This window comes from Triplophysa rosa, linkage group LG25, assembly GCF_024868665.1.
Source record: "Triplophysa rosa linkage group LG25, Trosa_1v2, whole genome shotgun sequence".
NCBI classification, from domain to species: domain Eukaryota; kingdom Metazoa; phylum Chordata; class Actinopteri; order Cypriniformes; family Nemacheilidae; genus Triplophysa; species Triplophysa rosa.
The window spans coordinates 11,668,239-11,695,879 of NC_079914.1; the positions used below are offsets into that span (position 1 = coordinate 11,668,239).

Sequence of the window (27,641 nt, forward strand, 5' to 3'; positions counted from 1 at the left end):
GATGCTATGTAAGTGTCGTTGGGCTGTAGCCTGTTTGATTATAATTGCAAATGAATACATCTTTAATGAGGAAATTAACATAGAATGTGAACCTTGATATAGATAACAGCTTTTATCAGACGGCGACGGTGCCAACTTGAAAATGCAAAATTTGAATGTGGCATTCAAAGATAACGTGTCTGAAATTGTGCGAGTGATTCAACTATAGTGAGTATTTCTGCCAATGTTTTTATATTTGGACACTTAAAGGCGGGGTGTCCGATTTCTCTTAGCTGTTGTTGATGTTCAAATCACCAAAACAAACACACCCCTACCCCCATCTGTCGCTTTCGTCAGCGCTCGGCTCGGCTAATGTCCGTCCTGTGCACTGTGCACCTTACTGCTGATTGGCTACAAGGTTGTTTTGGTACTCGGCCCGACTCGGTTGTCTAAAGCGTAATTCGGAAATCGGTTACCCCGCCTTTAAGTCGTCATTTTAAAATGTGTACTGTCGTTGTGTTTACAAAATATCAAGCTAAGCTTTTATTTTAAACTTAAACATTTTTATTTTTTACACAAAGTTGTTTTCACTAATACAGAATAAACTGTAAGGTCGCATTTGTTAACAATGTATTAGCTAACATAAACAATACAGTTTTTCGGCATTTATTATTCTTTGATAATGTTAAATAATGCCAATAACTAATGTTAACAGATACCATTTTTGATTTTCAGAATATGGTTTGATATTTTGTTACATAACGCATTGACATTGCCCTAGATGTCCGAATGTCTTGGATTCATTGTACTTTAAAACCAGAAGTTGGTTTCTAGTTAGCTTTTTATCTTTATTGTTAACGTTGTAAAAATGCTTTGGTTTGAAAACTATGCTAACACAATTTCTACCCCTCAGCCTGATGTTTTGGACTAACTGGAACGAACAGAGGCCGAGCATCATGAGGTCGACGCTATCGGGCCGGAATGTCCGAGTCATCGTCAGCACAGACGTCATCACCCCTAATGGACTCACCATCGACCACAAAGCCGAAAAGCTCTACTTTTCCGACGGCAGCCTCGGGCACATCGAGAGGTGTGATTACGATGGCTCGCACAGATACGTGAGTATGCAGAGGCTTCGTGAAGAGTTTTTTAAAAAATGCATGTGGCTGGATGTGGGTGCATTAAGTGTATCTAGAGAGTAGAACCGGGTTAGGACATAAATAGTTCTGGAAACGAGCTTTGGCCTTTGTAAAGCTTCTCTGTTTTGCTTTAAAAGAAAAGTTCGATTTTTATTCCTGTTAAAGAATCGAGAGTGAAATTGATTCATGGCTGTTGCTGAGATTCGCTCTGACTTGATGCTAAAGAAAACAAGTAAATTAAAGACCCTGAGATCACTAAACAAGCATTGACTTTCATTTATTCATCGAGCTTAGTCCTATGTTACAAATTCGACTTTAGGAGACAATAGCTCGTGTGCATCATATGTAGTAAGTCATCATCGCGCTTTGGGTCCATGTCAAACGCTTCAGTCAAGGGTCTAGAACTGCAAGTCCCCAACAGCCAACCATACCACGGTGTGTGAAATGACTCCGTCTGCCCGTCAGGCTATTAAAAGGTGAAAATTGAGCTGGGCAAACAAAGGAGCGTTTATTTTCTCGTGCGTGAGACACAAACCAAGTATTGAGAAAAGGAGTCCTGACGGACCACTCTGTGGGAGCCAGTGCCATCTCGGTCTGCAGGAGATAGATCCATACTGTGGCCTTTTCAGACTTATTCAATGGAAAACAGTGTGCAAGAAACCTTGTAGCTTATGTACGAGGAACTGGGCCAAGGATTCAAGCACCCTGATTTTAAAATAAATCGATGCAGATTGGATTTCGCCTAATGAAACTTTTTAATTACTTTTTTAAGGCGACATCAAAATTTGTCTTGTTTATGTAGTGCCTAAAAATAAAGATTTGTTAAGACCGATATTGGGGAGTGCAATATACATTAACTTTCTATTCTTTCTTTCTTTATTTATAAGTATTGCTTGGTTAATAAAAATAATTATTATTATTAGGGATGCACAGACATGCAAATTGTGGCCGATAACGATAACCGAACATTCTTGAACATTGTAAGCCGATAACCGATATATTGGCCGATATGCAGTATCTAAATATTAATATAACATTTTCCGAGACTGAAAATTATTTTTTCCCCCTGAAAATCATGTACCAAGCCCACTTTACACTAATTAAAGATTCTTTAACTTTTAAACTTTTCTGGTAAAATGTTTATTTCATAAACAAATTAAAGATGTTCTTCCAGAGCAACCCAGAAAGGTGTTGTCAATAGCCACAAGTCTAACAGGTCTCAAGACAGCAGTCGGCTTCAAACATTATGCTTTTGTTCCTTACACATTCATAAATATCTACATCCAACATCAACAATGTTTTGCTAATAGCTGTAAGTGAATGATCATGACAGAAAGACAGTACTGTACTGGATTTTAACTGTTAACTGCTGCGTGCAGCTGAAGTGGTTCAACCAGAGAAAATTGTATATAATTTATTGGCTATAATACATCGGCATAAATTTTGTTATTGGCCGATACCGATAACATTAAAAATGACCATTTATCGGCCAATACCGATATGGACGATAATTTATCGTGCATCCCTAATTATTATTGTTATTATTATTATTATTGTTGTAATTTTTTTATCTTGTTTTTTATTCTTTTTACCTTATTACATTTATAGTTTTCTGGGTGAGAGAGTTCTAGAAGGGTTTGAATTGAGACACACAACAATCTCTTGTTTTCCACTTGTATCATTGTGTTGTCTCTTTAAATACCCATAAAAAGATTCAAATAGAAAAATTAGCATTTGTTTATTCACTTAACTTTCAAAGGTGAACAGAAATTCTTGAAGCCGAAAGGTTTTTGTATGCTAATGCATCTTATTTGCTCATTTTCAGATTTTCTAAGTAAAAGCTTTATTTCCCTCTAAACAATAAATGAAATACGTAAGTTAAATGTGTTGTGAATGGGTTTTGTTGTATATATATATATATAATATGTACAAAAGCATAATATTGTTGTCAATAAACTTCAATAAAATTTAGATGTGAGCAAAAAAAACGAAAAATTAGAAAGCGCTATCTGCACCTATCCTAGCTTAGATTTACTCTCTTTCACATTACATTGATTCACTCTCCTTCACATTTTACCCAGGTAGACATTGTACATCCTTTGCCTTTAAGAAAGGATGGAAAAGGGTAGAGAAGTCCAACATAATCACCCCTCTGAAGCTATTTTACACACGAGCTTGTTTTCGAAACAGAGATGTCGTGTTTTCCGTCCAGCGATTCTTACTTCAATGCTAAAAAGTTTCGATCTTTGGACAGCACGGAGAGGTTTTCACCTGCCAAGGCGACAGCTCTGATATCAGAACGTCGTGCAGAAGCTCTTAATTCTCCTTCCCCGACTTGGCTCAATGCTCAGAGACGTGTGCGCGGGAACAGCGATGGCACGCTTGGGAATAAAGACGGCAGATATGGAAGAGGGCGAGAACACACGCTTGACATGTTGTCATTGAGGATTAAAGCGTGAGTCTCGCTCTCCACGCGTCGGGCTGCCTATTATTACGGAAAGACTCTGACATTCATGCATACGGCCCTTCAGAGCCATCTGTGTGGGGGGGGTTAGTGAAAAGCAGCTAATATCACACTTTTAAACAGATGTGAGTGAAGCATGAAGCTTTCGAAATAAATGGCAAAAAAAGTGCAGTGCTGTCTGTTTGTCTGTATTTCTGTTTATCTCTCTACATGTCAATCAGTCTTTCTGTCTCCATCTGTCTGTTTATCTTTCTGTCTGTCTTTTTACCTATCTGCCCGTCTGTCTTTCTGTCTCTGTCTGTAAATAGAGTCTCTCTATCTCTGTCTTTCTGTATATCTTTCTTTCTGTCTGTCTGTATCTATCTCTCAATCTTTTTGCATATCTCTCTGTCTGTCTGTATGTCTGTCTCTCTACCTTTCTGTCTGTCTGTCTGTCTGTCTGTCTCCATCTGTCTGTCTATCTTTTTGTCTGTCTGTCTGTCTACCTATTTGTATGTCTATCTGTCTGTCTATCTGTCGGTCTGTCTGTCTCCATCTGTCTGTCTACCTATTTGTATGTCTATCTGTCTGTCTATCGTTCTGTCTCTGTCTGTCTGCCTGCCTGTCTGTCTACCTATTTGTATGTCTATCTGTCTGTCTCTTTTTGTTTATATATCTATCTGTATGTCTCCATCTGTCTGTCTGTCTATCTACCTATTTGTATGTCTATCTGTCTGTTTATCTGTCTATCTGTCTGTCTGCCTCCATCTGTCTGTCTATCTACCTATTTGTATGTCTATCTGTCTGTCTCTGTCTGTCTATCTTTCTGTCTCTGTCTGTCTATCTATCTGTCTGTCTTTCTGTCTACCTATTTGTATGTCTATCTGTCTGTCTATCTTTCTTTCTTTCTGTCTCTGTCTATCTATCTATCTATCTATCTATCTATCTATCTATCTATCTGTCTGTCTGTCTGTCTGTCTGTCTGTCTGTCTGTCTGTCTGTCTGTCTGTCTGTCTGTCTGTCTCCTGTTTGTCTGTCTGTCTGTCTGTCTACCTATTTGTATGTCTATCTGTCTGTCTCTGTCTGCGTATCTATATATCTGACTGTCTGTCTCCATCTGCCTGCCTGTCTGTCTGTCTGTCTGTCTACCTATTTTTATGTCTATCTTTCTGTCTCTGTCTGTCTATCTATCTGTCTCTGTCTGTCTATCTATCTGTCTGCCTGTCTGTCTGTCTGTCTACCTATTTGTATGTCTATCTTTCTGTCTCTGTCTGTCTGTCTCATCTGTCTGTCTGTCTGTCTGTCTGCCTGTCTCTCTAACTATCTGTCTATCTTTCTGTCTTCCTATCTTTCTTTCTGTCTGTCTTTATCTCTCTGTCAGTCTGTCTCTTTAACTATCTGTTTATCTATCTTTCTGTCTGTCTGTCTGTCTGTCTCTCTATCTTTCTGTATACCTGTCTGTCTGTCTTTCCCCATTTGTCTGTCTCTATTTTTGTCTGTCTGTCTGTCTGTCTGTCTGTCTCCATCTGTCTATCTTTCTTTATATATCTCTACCTTTCTGTTTGTCTGTCTCCCTAACTGCCTGTCTATCTTTCTGTCTAGCTATCTATCTCTCTGTCTTTGTGCATATCTCTCTACCTGTCCGTCTGTCTGTCTGTCTTTCTTTCTCTCTCCATTTGTCTGTCTGTCTTTCTTTCTCTCTCCATTTGTCTGTCTGTCTTTCTTTCTCTCTCCATTTGTCTGTCTATCTTTCTGTCTGCCTCTCTCTGTCTGCCTCTCTCTTTATACATCTTTCTCCCCATCTCTCTGTGTCTATCTTTCTGTCACTGTCTCTGTCTATCTTTCTTTGTGTCTCTCTATCTATCTTTCTGTATATCTCTCTCCCCATCTGTCTCTCTGTCTTTCTATATATCGATCTATCCATCTGTCTGTTTCCCTATCTTTCTGTCTGTATTTCTGTCAGTCTGTCTGTCTATCTATCTTTCTGTATGTCTCTCTACCTACCTTTCTATTCCTACATTTTTCTCTCTATCCCTCACTCTATCTTTTTTTGTCTAACTCTCTGTCGGTCTATTTGATGTGGCAGAGCCACAGTTTGGTCTTCCGTGTCCTGCCGTTCTGGTGCTGAGCTCTTTTTTCAGAGGTGTGTGTGGGAAGATTAATATTCAGTTGAGGCATTTATTGCCTTAAATCTCTCTCTCTCTCTCTCTCTCCCTCTGTCTTGATTGCTCTTCTCTATTTGTCTTCCTGACTCTCCATTTCTCTATTATTTCTTTCCATCTCTCTTCCTCATTGTCGTTCACCTGTCGTTTCTCTTTCTTATTTTTTTCTCTGCCATGCTGTTGCATTGCCATTTATCGTTTGTTTCCAGGATCCAAAATGAACTTTTTGCCAATGGCTGGTGCGTGGATAAAATTGAACAGCTGCAAATATTTCTTGCTGGCCACGAAATTGCATTTTGCATTATTTTGATAAGAAATAAATACATTTTTGCCACGATGTCTACAGTATTGTGTAGCTCTGTGGTTCACAATTGGATTTGCCGTAGAAACCCAATTTTACATTAGACATCAAGCCAGTAAACCCTTTGATCATACATATCTTTCTATATCTACAGAATATAAAATATTTATGGTTTTAATATTTATTATTCTTTCCAGGTAATATTTATTCACAGTTGGCCTGTCGAGTGTTCATCTTTAACCTCGTTTATTCCCTCTGTCACGTCAGTTTTCCTGATTGACAGTAATCATTTCATTTTCAAATTCCCTTCAACTTCAATTCTCCTGACAACTTGAGCCACAGGAAAAACAAATCCTCTCTCTTCACCGCTCACCTTCCTCCCTGAAGGCATGCGTGATGTATCCCACCGTCTGTAACGGCAGGAATTCCATTTACACTCTCCACAGATCCAGGTTAATCATTTATAATGTCGGAGATAATGGAGGAGGGCCGTCTTTCTGGTGTCATGGTGGTTTTTCCCCTCCAGCTCCGGACAGAGTCGTGTATCTGCGTGAATTATACAGGCGCTCGGTGTGGTTTATTTTGGTCTGGGCACCTTCGTAGTAAAACGTACGCGATAAATTTATTGATGGAACTGTCCTGTAAAGTGCAAGATATAGATTTTGCTGGAGGGTTTGTTTTATTTATTCGCTGTGCTTGGAAAGATGGACATATTGGGTGATTTTAATGAGAGAGAATTTGAGGATCTATAAATACAATTAAATTTGATAATACATAAATGTATTACCCGAGATATTACATACGACTTACACCAAGATGAAACTTTTTCTTGAATTTTGCTTCTCAATATTGTAGGTCATTTTGAAATCCGGTGCCGGAACGTTTTTCGGCATGGCAGTTTACGGAGACTTCATCTTCTGGTCCGACTGGGTGCGACGGGCCATAATCCGCTCAGATAAGTTAACCGGAGCCAATGTGAAAGTTCTCCGTGCGGACATTCCTCATCAACCAATGGGAATCGTCGCTGTTTCCATTGACACCAACAGCTGTACGTAATTGTTTTCCTTTGTTATGTTCCCATCATAAATGGATGTTATGCAAACTGTTTTAACGCTGAACCCAAACTAAGTGTTTGCAGACGGATGCTGGTCGAAGGGTTTTGACAACAAACCTTTTCAAGTGTCTTTTCTAGAATCCACATCTGCTCGAATCGAAGACAAACATTTAAAACCAAAAGCTCTCTAAACAAGCAGATAAAAGAGTGTCTTTGTCTTGCACTGGATAGCTCTGTGCTGTTTGTGTTAGTCACTCTGTTTGTTTTATTTGCACGACGTGTCTGAGATCCTTATTTCGGAGATGACAGGAACACAATGGAAAGTCAGATGTTGGATGCGTCAGAAGTCACCGGGGTCCTTAAAATTTGATGGGCACAGAGCGAAGCTAGAACAAAACCAACATGTTCCAACGTGGCAATTATGTTATCTGCTATTTCTCTCTGTGATATGGACAAAAATCTACTTACATCATGACGGATGGCTCTATAACGTCAGATGGGACTGCAGTATTGCCATAAATAAATTGAAGGTTTAGGTCTGCTGCAGTCTTATAAACTATTATAAATGCAACTTATGTTTCTAAAATCTGTGTCTTGAATCTCTAGTGGTTTGCAATAAAAGTGGCCAATGGCATTGTATGTGGCATATACAGTATGTGGCATTAGGCTTGTTGCGATAGTTGGTGTCGTTCCCGAATTGCCGCAAATTCAAAACTGAATGCCATGGCTGCATCTTCGACCACCCCATAGCAAACCCCCCACCCCCGGTGTCACCTTTACACGTCTATTAACCGGTGGGAAAATTTAATCACCGCCACATATTCTTATTGTAAAATCTCTGGGGGGCATCAAGACCCAAACCAAGCCGGTTCAGTTTACATCAGTGTATCGCAAAGCATGGTGACTTGTTTATGCTTCAAATTCAAGATTTTTTGTTTCCAGGTAATGGCGTGTTTGTAAGGAAAAACACATTTTGAGTGCCTTAGGCGTAAATCATTTATGCAACGAATCCAGGCTGACAAGCTCGGCAACACTATTAAATTTATAGAAAGTGACATATTTATAGTATCATTTATTTATTTATCTCCCTGTGCTGCTGTTCTGGCTTCTGAACAGACGTTTCTTTGTGTGCACTTTCAGTCTCAATGATTCAAATGAGTCTAATGGAAGCAGCTTAGATGTTTGGCATGTGGAAGCGTGAATGGTGCCGTTTTCATCCTGGATGAGATTTGGACCTTGGTGGCCACAGTCCCTCCTATCTCTATTGCACAGACGAAGCCATCACGGGAATTTGTTTGTATGGGATGTGAAATTCTCACACAGCTCAGCTGGTAGAGCATGATGCTGGCGAAGCCAAGTACATGAGTTCAATACTTTTCACTGATAACTCAACACCGTCCCATCATGTTAGAACTTCCATTGTTTGGACAAACAGTGTCATCTGATTGCAGTGTTTCCCATTCATTGACGAGACTATGGCGGCCCACCATAATCTACTTTGTTCCGCCACAGTCTTAAAATGAGCCAAAAAATTTTTCTTATAACATAAATATTTCTTTGAATTTCGTTGAATTCTGCACCGTTGATTCGTTGCTGTGCCATTGTTCACAGCTAGACGAAATTCTTCCCCCTCTCTGTTGTTGATGTGGGCAGCGCGTCTACACAACGGGGCTGTACGAATCACACGCACCCGTGACATTTATAATGAAGATCTCTCGGCGTTATATCCTCCAATATCCTTATTTAGCGCCAAAAGCACTCCGTTAAACCCTTTCCACATCGCTACGATCGTGCTTCAAGCTAGAGCCCTGCACGGGCCTCAAATTGAGACGCTCAGGCCCTAGTCCGGCCCATGTCCGACATCTTATCAGGATTCTCAGCCCGTCGTGCTGAGAAAGCTGGTCGTGTTTTTTGTACCTCCACATTACACAGGCTGTTTGCAGCAATTAAAATAGTTCAGTATTGTTTTATTTTAAAACAATACTGGGGCAGTTATAATTATTTTAAAACAATAGGGGGCAGTTGTGGCCTAATGGTTAGAGAGTCGGACTCATGACCAGAAGGTTGCCGGTTCGATTCCCAGGGCCGGCGGGTAACAACTGAGGTGCCCTTGAGCAAGGCACCTTACCCCTACTTGCTCCCCGGGTGCTGCAGTGATAGCTGCCCACTGCTCCGGGTGTACGTGTGTTCACTACTCTCTGGATGGGTTAAATGCAGAGGTCACATTTCGTTGCCTTGTACATGTGCAATGACAATAAAATTGAATCTAAATCTAAAAAATCTAAAATTTGTTTTCATTTATGTTTTTAAATTATTCAAATTTCGTTTCTTTATTAAGTTAATTTAGAAAAATGTTTGGAGTATTTTTTATTTGTGGCTCAGCCAGGTGCAGAACACATAGTCTGATAGCTATCTGCGCTGGAGCGCGGATTTTAATTAATGATGTGAATTATACTTTTGAAACTGCTGCAACCATTAAAATAGTTTAGTTTTGTTTTTAATGGCAAATTATTCATATTTCGTTTCATTTCGTTATTAAGTTAATTTAGAAGAATGTTTGGAGTGTTTTTATGTGGCTCAGGTGCAGAACGCATAGTTTGATTGCCAACTGCGCTGGAGCACGAATTTGAATTAATAATGTGAATGACACCGTTTAAATAGTTAAAATAGTTTAGAATAAATAAATAGTTAAAAAATATTAAAATAGTTTAGTTTTTAATGGTAAATTATATTTCATTTCGTTTCTTTATTAGGTTTGTTTAGAAAAATGTTTGGGTATTTTGTTTGTTGCTCAGGCACAGAACGCAGTTTGATTGCCAACCGCGCCAATTTTAATGATATGAAGCATGATGGGCATGAGTCTGCTTAATTTCCTCCTTAAGCTTTGGCTGTCGCCGTAAGAAAAGAAATTATACGGGTGCGCTCCACACGATTACATTCTGCCCTGTGTCTCCGTGTCCCAAACTTGTCAATATATTTGGTTTGTCAGACATCAAGCAGCGCTGCTCAGACGGATAGGAGTGTACCGCAGGAGAAAGCATCTGTCATTAATTGCTCTCATGTTACTTTGATATAAACTGATAGGTCTGCGCAACTCGCGCATAAAGTTGAAAACATAATAAATCACAAACTTAACATTACTCTATTGTGCTGAGTACACTTTTCTTACGGGTTAACTCTAAACAGTCGCCGCATCATAATAATGTATGAATGCTCTGGTCCGGATAGTAAAGTGATACTGCCATGCGGGGGAGTAGGACAATGGCACTATGAAAAAGGCCCGCGTTTTAATATATGGATATAATAGTTCAACTGTTAAACACTTTTTTCCTTAATTTTTTGATGGCTCATGCTCTACATGTTTTGACTTTTTGTGAACTCCCATTTTACCACGTGTTGTGCCCTATTATCCCCATTTATATATGGAGCCAATGATTAAATTGCTACTATAGCTATTGTATTCTTATAGATTGAGTCACTTAATTTTGTTCTTAAAATGCTCCAGATTGCAGTAGTTACCTTTAAAATATGCAAAATTTTCTTCGGGAGAGAATGCCCCTGGACCCCCCTACACGAAAATACGTTTAGCCCCCATGGTCTCACAAAATTCTGTGGGAAACACTGGATTGGGTAAATGTCGCTAGACATAAAGAGGTACCTTCATCGTTAAGACTGAGGTAACCATCTGCAATGGCATTTGTTCAAACAAACAAACATTCCTTAATAAACGTCAACAGGAAACAGCCGTTAAAGAGTTCATGCTATTTAAAGCTACATCCAATAATAAGTGAAACACTCCCAGGACTGAAGCCCTGTGTCGCTATGGTGAAAGATGCTGGCCCGGTGCACTCATCTGAATCTCAGCCATTTGTGCGGGTAATATATTCAGCCCGGGGCTATGGAGTATGCCAGGAGTGTGTGAGGAGATAGGGCAGGGTGGTTCAGAGACCCACACGACTCGCCAACATGTGTGCCAAACACAGTTCAAACTCACACCCGCTGAGAAGACCGAACCTCTGACTGCCAATGCAGGAATGCCCTTCAAGCAGTCTGCATGTGTGTGTGTGTCTTATTCAGCATCACTTAACATATCTATTTGAAGCTTTAAGAAAGGTTCCCACTCAGTCGCGATTTGTATATGGAAGCAAAGACGCCACATGTGATGTGTCATCTGGGATTTCTTCATACTTCCAGGCGAGTCGTCCCCCTGCAGCATGAACAACGGAGGGTGCCATGACCTTTGCCTTCTGACCCCGCTCGGTGTGGTAAACTGTAGTTGCCGTGGGGAACGGATATTACTGGACGATAACAGATGTGTATGTAAGTCCTGTATCCTCTCTCCCTTTCTCTGTCTCTCACTCTTTCTCAGTCAACTTCATGTGAACTAATTTCTTGAACGCACCCAAAAGTTTTTTTCACACCAGAACTTGATGAACATACAGGCTCACTGAAGTGCCTAGAAATGTGCAGCTTTGTTTGGTAAATTGGCGTAAAAAACGGGATGATAGGGTGAGACATTGATTTCAACCCAAAGCAGTTTGACTTCTGGACAACTTTCACAAAACAGACTTTGGTCTCCTATTGGGCATTATACCTTAAGCAAAACGTGCATGCCTGACAACTGATAAACATCTCTCAGAGAATAGATTCACAAGCATTTGAATCTGTAAACATTGTTCAAACATCTGATGATTTGCTTGGGAATACAGGTGATGAAATAAGAGTTTTGTAACAGAGAAACATTGTTTAGGAACGGACTGGGTCTGAATTGAAATTCATAACGTACGTTTAGGTCTGTGGAGCCCCGGAGCTGGTGACGGGAGGCTGAGAAACAGGGGAGAAGTGGGACAGAACAGCCACTTTTAGATTAGTGAAAGAAACGAAGTGCAACTCCAAGAAAAGATTGCAACAGAAATCTAGCAGCAAGGTTCTGCCCTAACAACCTTAAGTGCCATTCCCTTTCCTTATTACCCCAAAAGCTCCATTGTTCTTAATAAGACCTGGTTAGTGAGCTAGAAAGAAAGCTGAGAGATTCTGTGTCCAGAATAAATAAGACGCATCGAATCTGGATTGTGAATACAGGATAATGCAGATTCTTATTTACATTTTAAATCTAGCTTGTGAATTGGATTCTGTTTACTCCGTTTTAGGGTTTAGAATCTGATTAGTTTCTGAATTCTAAATTTGAATTCTAAATCCACATTGTGGTTCAGATTGTGTTTTGCTAGATTATAATTTATAATTTAAATCTGAATAATAAACCAAATTACGATTCAGATTCTGTTAACTCTGTTATTTAGATTTTAGAACCCAATTAGTATCTGAATTCTAAATTTGGATTCTGAATCCACATTGTGATTCAGATTCTATTTGCTGTGAGTCTAGATTTTAGGACCAGAGTGTAAAATTTGCAAATATGTATTTCGATTCTGTTTGCTTTGAGTTTAAATTTTAAAACTAGATTATAATCTATATTTTTCATCTGAATTCTAAAGACAAATTACGATTCAGATTCAGTTTACTCTGTTTTTTTTTTTCATTTTTAGAACCTGATTAGTATCTAATCTAAATTCTAAATTTGGATTCTGAATCCACATTGTGATTCAGATTCTATTTGCTGTGAGTCTAGATTTTAGAATCAGAGTAGGATTTATATTTGGAAATGGGTATTTTAAATCCATATTTTGATTCATATACTGTTTGCTTTGAGATAAAATTTTAGATATAGATTATAATCTACATTTTAAATCTGAATTCTAAAGCCAATTTACGATTTCGATTCTTTTTCTTTTCTTTTTAGATTTTAGATTTTAGAACCACATAAGGAAGTAAATTTGAATTCTAAATCTATACTGCGATTTAGATTCTGTTTAGATTTTATACTAGACTAAAATGTAATTTCTAAATCCACATAGTGGGTCCAACTCTGTTTGCTCAGAGTTTAGATTTTAGAACCAGATTAAGATCTAAATTCAAAGTCTGGTTTCTTAATCCATAATGAGGTTCAATTTCATTTTTTTCTGAATTTAGATTGTTGAGGCGGATTAGAATCTGAATTCTAAATGTATATTCAATGTATCCATTGAATACTCAGGCAGTCGAAATGACCCCATCTCCAATCATTGCATCAGAATGGCACGTCAAAACTCTACAAACCCTTTGTCGTCTTGTTTTTTAGCCATGAACTCCTCCTGTAACATCCACTCAGAGTTCCAGTGCGGGAACGGTGAATGCATCAACTACCAGCTGACTTGCGATGGCATCGCTCACTGCAAAGACAGGTCGGATGAGAAAATGCAGTATTGCGGTAAGAACCCAATCAGGACGGGTGCTGGGTTGTAGCCCTCGGGTTACAAATCCGAGCAGAATGAAGGAATCTACAGAAATGTAGAAGGTCTTCTCATTCTCTTGTGACTGGGGCTAATGAGGCGAGCTAAGAGCAGCCTGCCAAAAAAGCAATGAGAGCTAGTGATGAGACAGGCTGACTCTCTCTCTCTCTCTTTACTTTTGAAAGCACAGTGTTTATTAAACAGTGGTTCTCAACTGGTTTTGCCTCAGGACCCAAATGCAACATATGGGCAACCCAACTGGATACCAGAATTGTTGGTGTAGAAATGAACATAATTGCTTTTAAAGTCAGTCATTATATTTTCTTGATATTGCCGTGAATCAAATAGGCACCACATTTTGCAATTATTTGTATTTTTTGTGTATGCATTTACATTTAATTAAAATACAATTTGAAGTCTGCTGTATTTTGTCTTTATTTTGAACCTGTAATTGATTTTTTTTATTGTGCCGTACCATGGGACACATCTTATTAAAACCTGATTTTCCAAGGTAAAGTCTTATCTAGCAACCCATATTTGTTGGCGTCTAATCTGGCTTCTCTAAAGTGACAGATGAATTTGCATAAAAATATCAAGATACGTTAGATTGGCCGCCCAGATATTGATGTCAACACCAAAAGAATTTAAAATTTCCTCTTTCAGAACAGACTTCTGATCGATTTTATAGGTCATATCTCAGCAGTTGAGAAACAAAACACATGCTGTTGAAAAGTCATATTCTTGATTCTTATGTTGTTTTCCAGAAAACCGGAGCTGCCGACACGGCTTTAAATCATGCTATAACCAGCGCTGTGTCGCCAAGCATCGTTTCTGCGACGGCGTGAACGACTGTGGGGATAATTCAGATGAAGTTTACTGTAACAGTGAGTTTCTTTGTCTGATAATTGTGAAACACTGTGTGTCGGCGAATCCACGACTTGTAGTTTGCCCTCATCCTGCTAAATTCTCTTGAGAAATTCACTCGATCAATCGATAAACCTTTGAGTTCTCACCTTACCCAAACATCTAAATAACAACATTAAGCTTTAATGAAGAAACACATCTATAATGTAGACCACACACAAACCACAGATCTCAACACCGCCACGCTTCACCGAATGCCAATTACAACAGTTCTTGCGATACATGATGGAAATGGCTTCCAACAGTAAACCTACAGTAAAGCACAATGTATGTGAAATTGCTAACATTAGAAATAAACAAAATACGATATACAAAATAATACCAGAATAAAGTCAGAGGTAAACAAACTATAACACAATCTTTAGATGTTCTTTGGATAGCATGCTAACTCTCGTCATTGTTGCAGGTTCCTCGTGTTTGTCCTCCGAGCGGCGTTGCGTGGACGGCTCCTGCGTCCCGCTGTCATCCTGGTGTAATCAGATCATCGACTGCGCCGACGCCTCGGACGAGAAAAGCTGCAGTAAGATTAGCATGCGTGAAGGCGCTAGCTTGTTTACACTTTTAGCAGACCTGTTTGTGTACGTGTTACCTAACGTGCGAAACGCTCTCCTCGCTATCCTCCCTATCCAGACAGCACAGACTGCGTGGAATACTACAGGCTGGGTGCTCGCGCCAGCAACGGCGAGGCGTTTCTGAGCTGCAACTCCACGTCGCTGTGCGTCCATCCTTCCTGGTTGTGCGACGGAGCCGATGACTGCGGAGATTACGCCGATGAAATAAACTGCCACGGTAGATGGGATTGCATTCTTTGTCAGTCTTTCTGTTTCTGTTCTTTGTTTACAAAACTGAATGCTGTCACAGTAGAATGAAAAGTTTGGATGTGAACCAAAGCAAATGTTTGACTGTGTCGGCACTGAATGTTTCAGTCATGTTACTGACAAAAGCAAAAGAGCCACGTCAGTGTTTGACTGCTCGCTTTCCTGACGTTTTTTGTGATGTTCTGAAACACGGCCAAGATGAGTTCTGCTGAATATTTACAAGTGATGTGCTTAGATTTTTGTGGTCCAGTTTCTTCGGTGAATATTTATGGTTTTAACAACCGAGCTGAGCAGTGGTTGAGTTTTTCGTTTCTTTTGCGTGTGTAATTTTTAGGATTTTTAGTAAAAAGATCTTTAGAAAGCAGATCTTCAATAGAAATTTCAAGATGATTCTCTTTGACCTGATTTCTGCCTCGTAAAACTAAAACTAGATGTTTCTTCTGCTGACCTCAGGTCAACAACCAAACACAAATTTATAGCCACATCAAAAAAAGTTGACAAATTGACATCATTATTAAATATTATCTTCAAATATTTCACTTATATATTATTGTTGTTCATTATCTTTGACTCTGAGTTAGAATCGCAGATCATTTTTGCTGATTCCTCCAAAAAACGACACTATGTTCAACACCTCCCTTAAATAAAACTTTCCCTTTGCTTTTGTTGTCTCTCAGTGTCTGCGATACATACGTGTGAAGACGGCCACTTCGCATGTCCCAGCGGAAACTGCATTTCCAGGGTTTGGTTGTGCGACGGACAGAAGGATTGTGAGGACGGAGCTGACGAATTTCAGTGCGGTGAGTGCCACCATCTTGGTCATCCTAATGCATATATTCATGTCTAAAGACTTTATTTATTGTCTAGTCACGCATTACCATCAGCGTCAGAATTTAAAGTTTTATTTTGCCACGAAGATCTGCATAACGTGTCTTGTATGTGCCTTTAAATGCTGACGTTACATGCTTTAAAGTTCTCTTTTTATAGAAATGTTACGCTTGGTTTCTTGTCGTACATTTGACTTGATTTGTTCGTAATTCCAGCCAATTTCCAGCCAAACTCTTCACATCACATCTGGTGGTATTATGCACCTGCATGGAGTAATCACTTGTTGGACTACGAAATTGTTTTTCTTTTGCTTTTGCCCATTTTTTTGCTATTAAGTTGTAACTTAATTTACAAAAATATTATTTTGATGTTGACAATGGAATTTTAAATACATTAGAAACATGGAGCATGTTATGCTGCCAAAACCGTGGAACGGCCTTGAAAACGGTGTTTATCTCCCTATGATTGATATTGTCTGTCGAGCTATTTATTTGCAGTTAACCGTAAAACGTCATTTCGATTCGATGACTGATAAAAGTGATTATTGTAATATTCTTGTAAATCCAGTCACTCTTAAAAAACTGGTATCAACACACGCCGCTTTAAAAAAAAAAAAAATTTTTAGTTCTGACAGGATGCACCTCAGAGTCCGAGCAGCACTGTGGGGTTGGAAGTTGTGCTGAAAAGTATGATGAGATATTGGGTTTAAAGGGCCTTAGCTCCTTCTGGTCATTGCTTTGGTCTTATCCTGACCCTGTGGTGAATCTTATGGGTTCTGGTTCAAAGAGCTGTGTTCTCAACAAGAGATTTGATATGTGAAGGAAACTAGATGTCAGAAGTAATGTGCCCTTGACAAATGCACTAGAGCTTATTCGCCATTCTGTTACGTATAGTGCTGGTTGTAAAATTCACACAGGTGTACCGTATAATAGTCCTCATGGACTTATCTCAAACCTGTTTAAAGGGATAGCTTCCCCCAAATTAAAATTATTTCAATATTCACACACCTTTATGTCATTCCAAACCTGTATGACTTTCTGTCTTCTGCGGAACACAAAAGAAGATATTTTGAAGAACGTTGGTAACTAAATAACATTGACCCCCATTGACCTTCATTGTGTAAACACAAAACCGCTGAAACATTTCTCAAAATGTCTTCTTTTGTCATTAACAGGTTTCGAATGACACGGGGATGAATAAATGATGGCAGAATTTGTATTGTTGGGTGAACTATCCATTTAACACTCATGGTCACCATTGACTGCCATTGTGTGGAGATTCTTCAAAAATGTTTGATTCCACTAAACCGAGAGTCATACTGGTTCGAAACACTTTATGGTTGAGTGAATAATAACAGAAGTAAAAACCTTTCTGCTTCTGTTTTTCTGACCTTGTGTTTTTCACAACCCCAGTGGCTTGCAGAGATATCACAAAATCGATGGCGGAGGCAGGCAAACAAACATTCGGCCCTCACGCCATAATGCTGATAGAAGCATCTTTGCCCCGCACCTTTACTGCTTTTGTGCATGTGCGCGAGTGGACAATTATTTTGGATGGCGTTCCTGCTCGCAAGCACTTTTAAAGTTGAATCTCTCATCCCAACAAGGGCGAACGGGGGGCACAGATATGATCTATTTCTCTGCTTTTAAATGCCACCTTGTTTTTACTTCTCCAGTTCTCCGGAGTAATCGCACTCCATTTGACTTTCACGGGCGAACTTATAACTGTTGAAATGTATTCATAAACCTTTCAGTTTTCTTTTGCTTATTGTGGGCCACAAATATTTTCTGTCTCGGTTTTGACAGACGAACAGATAAAAGCTTTAATGGAAAAACAAAGCGTTTTGAGGGCAAAGTAATTTTCAGATAAATAAAATCTGTTGTCACCCTCACGTCGTTCCGAACCTGTGCTTATTTATAAAACCCAACTTCGTTGCATAGAAAATATAATATTCTGATAAAAATTGAATTCAGATTTTCTTTAAAAAGCAACGTACGGACCAGGGGCTGTCTAAAAATTCTCATCCACATCCACAAGTGCGAAATTTTCAAGAAAACTCGTTGCAGTCTCTGATTCATCTAAACAGTTTAAACTCCCCCCCCCCCCCCCCCCCCCCACAGATTCATCGTGCCTTTGGAACCAGTTCGCCTGCTCGAAAAACAAGTGCATCGCCAAACAATGGGTCTGCGACGGGGAGGACGACTGCGGTGATGGATTGGACGAGAGCGAGGAAGTTTGCGGTAAAACCGAGCACCGCACATTTACATTTAGGACATAGAACGAATGACTTCTGAGAGGAAAGATATAAATCAGCGTAAAAGAGGCAGGAGGGAAAACTGGGCTGAGCTTTCATCATCGTTGCGAATTTATGGGAGCGCTTTGCTCATAACTAATAGAGCTGAAAAAACAGAGGTGCCACAGAGGTCAAACACAAGCAGGTTTTTAAACAAGTTCTCGAGACAATGCTTAAAGGTTGATTAAACTTTTCCATGTAGTTGGCGGAAGTCAGCGTCTGGCAGACGTTTGATAATTTCCTCGGTGTCAAAGATTAAACGCGGCTCGTTTTCTCAAAACACATGAATATTCATTAATGACACAGTGTTGGCTTGAGATTGGGGGTTCGGGAAAATGTGTCTGACTCTCTTTCTCTCTCTCTCTGCAGGTTTGGTAACATGTGCTCCTGGTCTCTTCAGTTGTCCAGGCTCATACGCTTGTGTACCCAGGAATTGGTTGTGTGATGGGGAGAGAGATTGTCCCAATGGCAGTGATGAACTCGCAGTAGCCGGCTGTGGTAGTTTTCACTATCATCTCTCGAAACAAATACGTGTTTCTAAAGTTGTCCATACGTTCTTCGTCTTTCATCCAAATGCATGACTTACTGTCCTTATGTCTCAAAAGCTCCGAACAACGCATGCACAGAAAACACGTTTCAGTGTCGGAACCAGAATTGTATCCTGCGGCGTTTCGTGTGCGACCACGACGACGACTGCGGCGACGGTTCGGACGAGTCTCTTGAATGCGGTGAGTAGCTCCATTTTCTTGACTCATTAGTCTCTGTCAAAATGACCATCCCTCTGAGATCGGATTCTCGGTCTGTGTTTACTGTGTATTAATTACGTTGGCACAAGTTTAATTTGACGATTCAGTGGATAGATTGAAGTCCCAAACCTCAAACTAATAATAAACACACGGTTTCATAATGACTTGGATATATTTGTTTCGATTTGGTAGTTCACGAAAAAATTATATTTTAAAGCTATTGTGATGTTTTACGATGCAATAATTTTCTCTAGCCAATCGTTCACATAAATATATTTTTCGGTCTCTTCAGAGTACCGTTTATGCAAAGAGGAGGAGTTCCGCTGCGCAGATGGGCGGTGTTTACTCAGCGCCCAATGGGAATGCGACGGCTTCCCCGACTGTCTCGACCAATCAGACGAGCTGCCACTGAACCCTAAATGTTCTGCTGCAGGCGAGTCCCTCTCACATGTCACCCGCCTCATTGATTGACAGGTTCCGCTGTCCCGTCCCATATGGGATTTGTCGGAACACCTGTTCTTCCCCCTTCATCTTGTTCCCCTGCCAGTGCCACCTGAGGAGGGCAGAGAGGGGCTGATGAAAGCGCGGCGCCTCTACTCTAGCTTTTAGTTTTAGGGCAAACATATGCCATTAATGTTAGCAGATGCTGTCACTGTTCCTGGCCAACCTCATCATGATGTAGTTTCATTTTTTATTTATTTTTTTAGATGGAATATTGCATTTAGTTAACTTGTGGGGAACTTACAAACTTTTTTGGCTTGTGTTAATGTTTGTACCGAAATGTTGTTTGGACCAATTGAGATGTATTGAAGTGTGCCGTTTATGCTGGGTTGTATTAATGAATTGTGAATTTCCATGTAAAGTGCTTGTAAAATCATTTTTCTAACATTTTACAACAAAATCGTTGCGTTGAATTGAATGCGACAGAAGGTGTTCTTTGAGAAAAAACAGATATTGCAGATATTAAATGACGTTTTCTTATATTGTTGTTGCATTCGTAACAGTTTACCTTGGATTCATGCTAACACGGTCACTAGTTTCTTTGTTTACCTGATGCTTTAAAGGGGTCATATGACACAGCTAAAACTAATATTATTGTTTGTTTTAGATGTCATGCAATGTGTATACACGATTTAAGGTTTAAAAACGCTGTATTTTCCACATACCGTGCATGTTTGTATCTCCTCTTTGCCCCGCCTCTCTGAAACGCGCAGATTTTTTATAAAGCTCATCGCTCTGAAAAGCGAGGTGTGCTATGATTGGCCAGTGAACCAGTGTGTAGTGATTGGTCGAATACTGCAAGCGTGTGATGAAATGTAACGCCTCTTACCATATTTGGAACATCAGGTTCCAAAGCAATTGTGCTGACAGGTACGCCCACCTTACTTGCGTATACATTTGGGGGGTCTTAGTCCACTCATACCACGGACTGACATGGATTTGTGGGGGTGTGGTTACACGAGGCGTTTCAGGCAGGTCTGGGTGAGCATTCGCTTTTAGATAGAATGCATCTTTTGTTCCCACACTTTAATTTTTGCAATTTTACGTGTCTAATACATGCATGGACAACTTATAACACACCAAAGACACAGAAAAGCACATATTCGCGCCATATGACCCCTTTAATGTAGTGATAAAGAACTAGTTTTAAAACTTTTGAAACCAAACGAAAACGCAAAATGCTTTCCGTCTAACAGTTTTATCTGTTTCTTTCTCCCGTTTTTTTCCTCGCTGCTCCATGTTTTAGAAAGTTTGTGCAACGGTTCGGTTTTCATGTGTGCAAACGGTCGCTGCGTTCCGCTGGGGAGCGTCTGTAATCGCCATGACGACTGCGGGGATCGCTCGGACGAAAGGAACTGCAACGTTAACGAATGTTTAAACCGTAAAGTCAGCGGCTGCTCGCAGGACTGCCAAGATCTACCTGTGGGATACAAGGTGTGTGACGTTATGTTTTAGTGTTTCATTTTCAGGGCAAATTATTTGTTACATTTTGCACAAAGATAGCCAATCTGCACACAAACCAGAAGAAACACAAACTACTTATCCGAAATGCTTTTATCCACTGGCTGTAAAGAATGTTTTTGTTTGTCCAACAAATCCTTACAGGTTTTAGCACCTAGACTAATATTTACCAAAGTCTTTGCAAGCAAACGTTCAAAGTAATAATACTTTGTAAGGCTTTCCACATTCCACAAATGTTTGCTTAAAGCCAAATAAATAAAACGCTGCTATATGAGGGCACGGTTCACTCTTTTTAATGTGAGCCGACAGAATGCTATGATCTTATTTGTCACCATTTTACGCTGTTTAACCTTTGTGTGTTGGGTTATAAACTCAATAGCAAATGTATCTGGAATGTGAGAAACTCATGCTGTCGAGATATTGAACAGCAGGAGTGACATGTAGGCAGACACACACTCGGGGTGTGTTTTTAGTGGGGGAAAAGCGTGCACACGCAGTGAGTGGCAGATAGAGGCGATTCTTTTGGCAGATGTCTCGGAATACTGGCCTCCGTCCTTTGACAGGCGCGCTGACTTTTAAAACCGACAGTGAAGGACACGACACAACCAAACTTTCACTTTTTTAAAGTTTGTACATTGTTTAGTTGCTTTGTACATTGCATGGTTGGGGTTAAAAGGACACTTCAACATTCAATAATATCAATTGGACTCTACAGACATTGTTGGATGAGAATTGAAATGAGTTGGATGATAACATAACTGTTCTTTTCAGATTGCTTTATAGTTGATTCGACTTTCGCAGCATCGATATTCAACTAAATTTAACCTGCAACTCATTTTAGCATTATTGTGTTTTAAAAAGTTGTGATTGTTTAGTACATAAGACGTCTAACATTTATGTTTAACTATTTATGCAACAAAACATGTAGTTATAACTAAAACCTTCATACTGTGATTCCCTTCAAGGCACTTTTAATAATGAATGAATTTAGCTGAAAAGCTGCTTTGAAACTATTTATATATTCAGTAAAGCACTATATAATTAAAGGTTACTCAATTTTATTTTATTTTCTGTCCAACAATATTGAGGTTTATTGAGGTTTAAGTATGCAAATTATTTTAATCATTTATTTTACTTAATTTATTTTACTCATTTTTGTCATATCCGTAGTCACTTTGGATAAAAGCATTTAACATGGAAATTCATAACTATTTTACGAGGTGGTTAATTCATATGAATTCATGCAATTTCATTAATAAGTTTTGTACGATCTGCTTTTGCACCAGTAACGGTTAGGATTAGGGGCGGGGTTAGAGGTGGGGCTTCATTATTGCGTTTTTCCTAGTAATTATAAGGGTTTTTTTACGATTCAGTGTTTTTATAGTTTTGTTTTTAGTTGTATTGTAGTTTTACTAATATATATATATATTTTTTTTATGCATGGTAATTTTAGTTTAATATTCAGTCATTTTAATATGCGTCTCAGCCCTTTTATTTATTTATTTTATTGCGTTGCCATGTTAGTTTAATTTATTTTTATTTTAGTATTAGTTTAGTTTTAGTCTGTTAATATTTTAAATGCCTCAACTAAGTTCAGTGTACTGTATTGCCAAGGCAGCATTTCTCTTTGTCAATCAAGTTTTTTTTTTAATGAATATTTAGACCAATATTTTATTTGATATCAATTACCAGAAACGTGTAATAGTTGTAGTGTTAGTGAACTTTAATAACTTTCACGTCATACAATTTCATATGAAATAGCAATCTCATAATATAGTCTCTCATAATAAATTCTCGTGAGATCAGGCTGGAGTGTCTGCTAAATGCTTAATTTTAAAACTAAAGCACAATATTGCAAGTAAATGTTTGTTTACAACTTTTCAAAAATATTTTCTCCTCCAGTGCACGTGCTGGCCGGGGTTTCGTCTCAAAAACGACGGCAGGACTTGCATCGACGTCGACGAATGTTCCGAGAGTTATCCGTGCAGCCATCAGTGCATCAACACCTACGGATCGTTTCGCTGCCTCTGCGCCGACGGCTACCAGTGGACCGCCAGTAACCCACAGAGCTGCAGGTCTCTCTCAGGTACAGCCCGTCTATTCAGCGGCACAGGTGCAAACAAGCTCCTGTGGACCCTTACAAAGATTTTATTGTCATACTTGCATTGAAAAGTCTCAGATTGCCTCGTTGTGGTTTATATTTAGAAGAAAGTGACATGATAGACAATTAGTTGGGTAGCTGCAGGTGCGCTCTGATTGGCTGAGAGCAGATCCAGGTGTGACATATATGGCATCTGTCTGCAGTTATTTATAAAGGATACAGGAAAACACAGCCACACACATTTACAGGATGCTCACAAACATCACTAACATGCAGATTAGCCATAAACTAAGAAGTTTGAGAATACAACAATATTTTGAAGGCATACAGGGTATTCTTTGTTGTGTTCTATCACATGTATATGTGTATTTGTATGGGTCTCACTCACGCGCACAACCTCAAGTAATAAAGCCCTGTTTGTGTTTGACTGACATATCTAAGTCCTGCTTTTGACAGGAAGTGGACGCGCAGGTGTTGGCAGCTTGAGAGAAATCAATTTCAAGTCGTCAATCTTCAAGTCGCAGGCCATAGTAATCCATAGAGCAACACAAACACGTATCTTAAAACGCATTTGGTTTCCAAATAGATGGTATACTTTTATGTTTTAGTTTCATTTTAATTTACATATTGCATGTAGTATTAGAGTTAGGCAATGTTTTGAAATGGAAGCTGTGGTCGAGGGATGACCGACTTCCTGGTAGTACGGCAACATTCTTAGATCAAGATGTTTGCTTACGTCAAGATCTGTTAGTACACACGATTAAATGTGTACCTATGGTGCTCACATTGGGTGACGCAGGTTTGAATCTGGCATGCTCGGTACCCGTTGGTAAATGTAGGAGATTTTTAAAATTGTTTTTATACTTGATTTTAGAAATGCTTCTTAAATTCGCTCGTTTCTTTCTTTCGTTTTCTAGCGGAAGAGCCTTTTCTCGTTCTTGCTGACCATCACGAGATCAGAAAGATCAGTCTGGACGGGTCCAACTACACCCTTCTGAAACAGGTACGATAAAAATCATTGAATCATTTTTTGATTCACAGTTTCTCATTTAGGCATTTAGCAGTCGTAGAGGTAGCACTCCCATTTTCATAATCCAGTTCTTTTGTGATTTTTTTACCTCTTGTTTTATTTTTTTTCGCCTGAAATTTTATACGTATTTTGCTCATAAAAATACACATGTTGTGACAAATGGAGATTAATAAACTCATAATGTCTGAACGCTCTAAGGGAAACACAATATCAAGAGCCACCTGTTCTGCAATATTTTCACTTCATCATTGTACATTTAAGTAAGTAACACTGAAATGAGCAACTTAAAGGGATGCTTGACCTAAAAAATGAAAATTATGTCATCATTTACTCACCTTCGAGTTGTTCCAAATCTGTATAAATTTCTTTGTTTTGATTGAAGATATTTGGAAGAATGTTGTAACCAGACAGATTTTGCCCCCCATTGACTCCCATAGTAGATACATTGCAGATGTAGATAGATTGACTAAATACAATGGTAGTCAAAAGTGCCCCAGAACTGTTTGCTGTCCTACATTCTTCAAAATGTCTTCTTTTGTGTTCAGCAGAACAAAACAAATGATAAAGTAATTGTTCCTACTGTGGGAGTCAATGGGGGGCAAGATCTGTTTGGTTATAAGCATTCTTCCAAATATCTTTCTCTGTGTTCATCAGAACAAAGACATTTATTTTCATTTTTGGGTGAATCTGTTTAAATTAACCATGGTTTAAATATAGTGACCATAGTTTTTTGGTTTTATTTTGTATAGTTAAATCATAGTAACCACAAATTTACCACGGTTTTACTACAGTAACCATAGTTTATCCATGATATTTGTAGTAAAACTATGGTTGTACAAATGGGAACCGATGTGCCAAAAACTGGGTACTACGATTTTACACTTTTAATAAAACAAGTTTTCCCCCTAAGGGGCACCGTACAATACAAATAATTTTATAAAATGATTGAGAAAAAGTAAAGTAGACCGTTTAAAGTCACTTTCTATCTCTCACATACACATCATGGCTTCTTGTTCCCTGCCTCATTTATTTTATTGCTTGAATATATTATTAGTCATCATTAATGATTTCATGGTCTTTAAGCAAGTCTTTAATCCCATATGAAGACCCGACGTTTCCTCATGACCAATACCGTGAACAGGATCCGACAAAGAAGAATCTCTCTCATGTTCAAGATTGAGCGTCTCGCCATTTAAAGAGCAGTTAAAAATGTACGCTCGGCTTAATTCATCAGTCACTGACTCCATCAGTTTGATTTGAAAGGTCTGGTCCGGCAAGTCAGATCGGAGCACGGCGGGGGGTTTCGAGTGAACCAGAGAGAGAAATAGACATAGAGAGAGGAGAATGTGAGAGACCCCTGCTGAGAAAGTGATTGGCTCAGGTCTCGACGATGCATGATGGGAAGTTTCCATCAGACTGAGTGTGTCTCAGACTTATTTCGAACTGGACATAAATCTGAAAATAGTCAAATAAAACGGGTCCGAGTGACAGTGAGAAAATGAAAGCCGCGGGTAGTTGCTGTAATGAGTCGAATGTAAAGACGGCGTGATGTTTCATCCGAGTCTGTTTTGGTGTCCTGATCCGTTTTAATATAGTATGTTTATTTGATATCACAGTAATCTGCGACTTTTTTTTTTACAAAGGAGGCTTATTTGTTCATTTCATATAAAGATAACGTACAAAAAAATACACTGGGGCGAACACAGGTTCTGCTGTTGGTGTGTTAAAGCTTTAAACGTACAGTAAAGTACAAAATTAATTGTATTTCTAATAATCTTATTTAAATATTTAATATTATTAAAAATATCAAATTATTAAATAATTTATCGTTAAATTATTAAATATTTTATAATTAAATAAGTAATTAAATAAACATATTTGAGTTTATTGAATACTAAATATGTCTTGTTTTTATTTTTTTCTATTTTGTCTCATCTCATCTCATCTCATCTCTCTCTCGCTCTCTCTCTCTCTCTCTCTCTCTCTCTCTCTCTCTCTCTCTCTCTCTCTCTCTCTCTCTCTCTCTCTCTCTCTCTCTCTCTCTTCAGGGGCTCAGTAATGTCATCTCTCTAGACTTTGACTCCAGGAAGGAGTTGATCTATTGGATTGACACCAGCAGGCCCAGCGGACGCAGAATAAACCGCATGCGTCTCAATGGAAGTGACCTTAAGGTACATCTGGGAGTGTTAGTCTATGTGTATGTGTGTTTATGTTAAATTACTCTTGAAATGGCCCAGATTGACATAGGCAAATATTCCCTGCCCGTGGGTAAATTTGATTCCTCTCACCTGTAGCCATTTTCATTGTGTTACGGATGGATTCCATTGGGAAATAAGCATATTCACATCAATCCAACACAGAAATGAAAGGTGTTCTGAAAAGAATTGACAATCCTGGTCTGAAATGAGCCAGTCTTTGGTTTTTGTGTTTGGGTTTGACTGTATTTGTGAGGGCCAAAAATACAGAAGTTTTGCAGTAGGTCCTAATGTAAACAATAATAATAATAATAATAAATACAGCATTATTATTATTAATATTAACAATATTAATAATATTTTTGCTGTAGGTCCTAAGGTAAATAATAATTATAAATACAGCGTTAATATTGTTAATATTAATAATAATAATAATTTTTGCAGTAGGTCCTAATGTAAACAATAATAATAACAAATACAGAATTATTATTATTATTATTAACAATATTAATAATAATAAAAATTGCAGTAGGTCGTAATGTAAATAGTAATAATAATAATTTTTGCATATGAAACATTTCAAATAGTTTCACTTCTGTATTCTGTAAATATTTTGTATTATTATTATTAAAATAATACATATTTATTAGTACTATTATTATAATTGAATGAAATTATAGTATCGACTTATGTATCTATGTAAGTTGTATGCACCTAATGTAGCTTAAATATTGAAACGCATTTACTCATTTACATTATATTTACATATTTTAGTCAAATTTTGTGACTTGCAAAAAGAGAGAAAGCAATGAAGCAAAACATTCCACGTGTATAATAGTCACCCATTGTGCAATTGATGATTCCAGCTCAACAAATTAACAGAAGCCTTGATTTTTCTAACAGACCTGGCATGTGTAATAAGGAATGAGCCAGGTTTATGCCCATAGACAAAAGAAAAATGTGTGTGTGAGAGAGGAGAGAGAGAGAGGCTATCTGTCTACACACTCCTCTTCATCAATGCCGTTGTGTAAACTGTATTACTCAGGGCAGAAAATGGGCATCGTGTGCCAGTCTTGCCCTGCTGGGCAGCCAGAGCTCATTATGTTTAATATCGAGCCATAATGGCTCATTACGTTTGATTGAACTCTGGATCTTAAACTGATTTATGATGCTATCCTATAAGAGCGAGAGAGCGAGAGCTTCTATAAAAGGCAATGAAAGTTCAGCGGCGAAGTCACACTCTCGATGTCGAAGTTAAAGGCAAAATGCATCAACACTAAGATAATGAGAGGTTTATATAGCACAGGAAGAGAGAAGGTGACACAACAATTTGGAGA

General features: G+C 38.7%; 1 protein-coding gene across 1 annotated transcript in view; it reads left to right on the forward strand.

Annotated features, from left to right (window-relative positions):
* lrp1ba (low density lipoprotein receptor-related protein 1Ba) overlaps window positions 1-27,641 on the forward strand; it is a 185,657-nt gene that overhangs the window by 114,643 nt on the left and 43,373 nt on the right. Inside the window, 16 exon segments of the mRNA XM_057325867.1 lie at window positions 893-1,097; window positions 6,880-7,072; window positions 11,273-11,398; window positions 13,257-13,385; window positions 14,172-14,291; window positions 14,738-14,851; window positions 14,962-15,120; window positions 15,827-15,949; window positions 18,098-18,217; window positions 18,640-18,768; window positions 18,876-18,998; window positions 19,309-19,449; window positions 20,764-20,951; window positions 22,881-23,064; window positions 23,997-24,082; window positions 26,158-26,280. Coding sequence (XP_057181850.1) covers window positions 893-1,097; window positions 6,880-7,072; window positions 11,273-11,398; window positions 13,257-13,385; window positions 14,172-14,291; window positions 14,738-14,851; window positions 14,962-15,120; window positions 15,827-15,949; window positions 18,098-18,217; window positions 18,640-18,768; window positions 18,876-18,998; window positions 19,309-19,449; window positions 20,764-20,951; window positions 22,881-23,064; window positions 23,997-24,082; window positions 26,158-26,280 — 2,263 coding nt within the window.